At 22.2% G+C, this 1,660-nt stretch overlaps 1 protein-coding gene across 1 annotated transcript; it reads right to left on the minus strand. All coding sequences in view use genetic code 6, as the record gives it.

The window, feature by feature from the left end:
* Positions 1 to 377: 377 nt before the first annotated feature.
* Positions 378 to 1,595, minus strand: TTHERM_01902130 (hypothetical protein; the record flags this gene model as incomplete). The annotated part of the gene is made up of 1 exon (XM_001029031.1): positions 378 to 1,595. One exon carries the CDS (start codon positions 1,593 to 1,595, stop codon positions 378 to 380), a length of 1,218 nt encoding a protein of 405 aa, XP_001029031.1.
* Between the last annotated feature and the right edge of the window lie 65 nt (positions 1,596 to 1,660).

Raw genomic sequence — 1,660 nt, forward strand, 5'->3', positions numbered from 1 at the left:
AGATCTAGCAATTATGATCTTAGATAAAGCATGTCAACAGAATAGCAGACAAATTATGTAGAATATGTATTTAATATGTTTAATAAAACAATTAGATAGCTTTCAGATGTAAAAAGTAACTAAATTAATGGAGCATTTGAATTAATCCTTTAACTTAACTATGATTTACATAAAATAAGTAATTCTTAAGATATTAATTATAATGAAAGAGCATAAGCTCTTTAGTATCTCTATGAGCTAGATTGTTAAGTACCAAATTTATTTAATCTTTTAGTCAAATTAGTGAATAACTAAACAGATAACTTTTATAGCATTTAAGAAGATATTTCAGAATATAAATCAACTATTGAAAAAAACAATAAAGAATAAAAGCCAAATCAATTTACTATAGAATCCCCGTCAGCATCATAAAAATCTTTCATAAAATAAGCTATGATGAAGAATAATTAAAACTAAACTTAAGAAGAGTTATTCTCAACATTATTTAATTAATCTTTGATGGATAGATTATTATCTAATTGTTTTATGCTTTTATCATTCTATTAAGAATTATTACCTTGCAATATTCCCTTTGAATTGGTTTAAATATCTACTAAATTTGGATTTGAAGTATAAACTTATTTTTCATTTATTAATTTTTTTGAAGATTTATTTTCTATTGATTTAGACGATGATTTTTACCTAGAATGATTATTTTCATAAAAATTTTTTTAACTGGTTTTTTTAGAATTTTTATTTTGATTAATACTATTATCAAGTTATTAAATAGACTCTTCTATATGATCCTAAGTTATATTGTAGTTCGAAGTATTGCTGCTTGTTTAGTTTTAATTATTCTTCATCATAGCTTATTTTATGAAAGATTTTTATGATGCTGACGGGGATTCTATAGTAAATTGATTTGGCTTTTATTCTTTATTGTTTTTTTCAATAGTTGATTTATATTCTGAAATATCTTCTTAAATGCTATAAAAGTTATCTGTTTAGTTATTCACTAATTTGACTAAAAGATTAAATAAATTTGGTACTTAACAATCTAGCTCATAGAGATACTAAAGAGCTTATGCTCTTTCATTATAATTAATATCTTAAGAATTACTTATTTTATGTAAATCATAGTTAAGTTAAAGGATTAATTCAAATGCTCCATTAATTTAGTTACTTTTTACATCTGAAAGCTATCTAATTGTTTTATTAAACATATTAAATACATATTCTACATAATTTGTCTGCTATTCTGTTGACATGCTTTATCTAAGATCATAATTGCTAGATCTATGCATTTATTAGCTTTGTGCTCTATAATGAATTTTTTATTTGTTTTTAAATCCATCGCTATCAGAAGTATTACTAAAATTTTATTTTAAATTTTAATTAGAGTTGTTTTAATTGATTTATTTTTATTCTTGAAGCTAACTGACATTAGCTTCACTGCTTTAAGCTTCTTCATTTATTTACTGCTGTTGATTTTCTTAATAGTATTAAATTCTATTTTAAATACTTTTAATCAATATTAAACAGGATTATATCTTTATTGTATCATCATGTTCTGTATTTGTTTGATAAATAAGTCTTATTTATTATTCAATGCTCATCAATTTTCTATCAATATCATTAATTTCTTGGTAAATATTATGGATTGAATCTGTTTGATTTGAAA

This window comes from Tetrahymena thermophila (genome assembly GCF_000189635.1).
Source record: "Tetrahymena thermophila SB210 genomic scaffold scf_8254290, whole genome shotgun sequence".
Lineage (NCBI taxonomy): Eukaryota > Ciliophora > Oligohymenophorea > Hymenostomatida > Tetrahymenidae > Tetrahymena > Tetrahymena thermophila.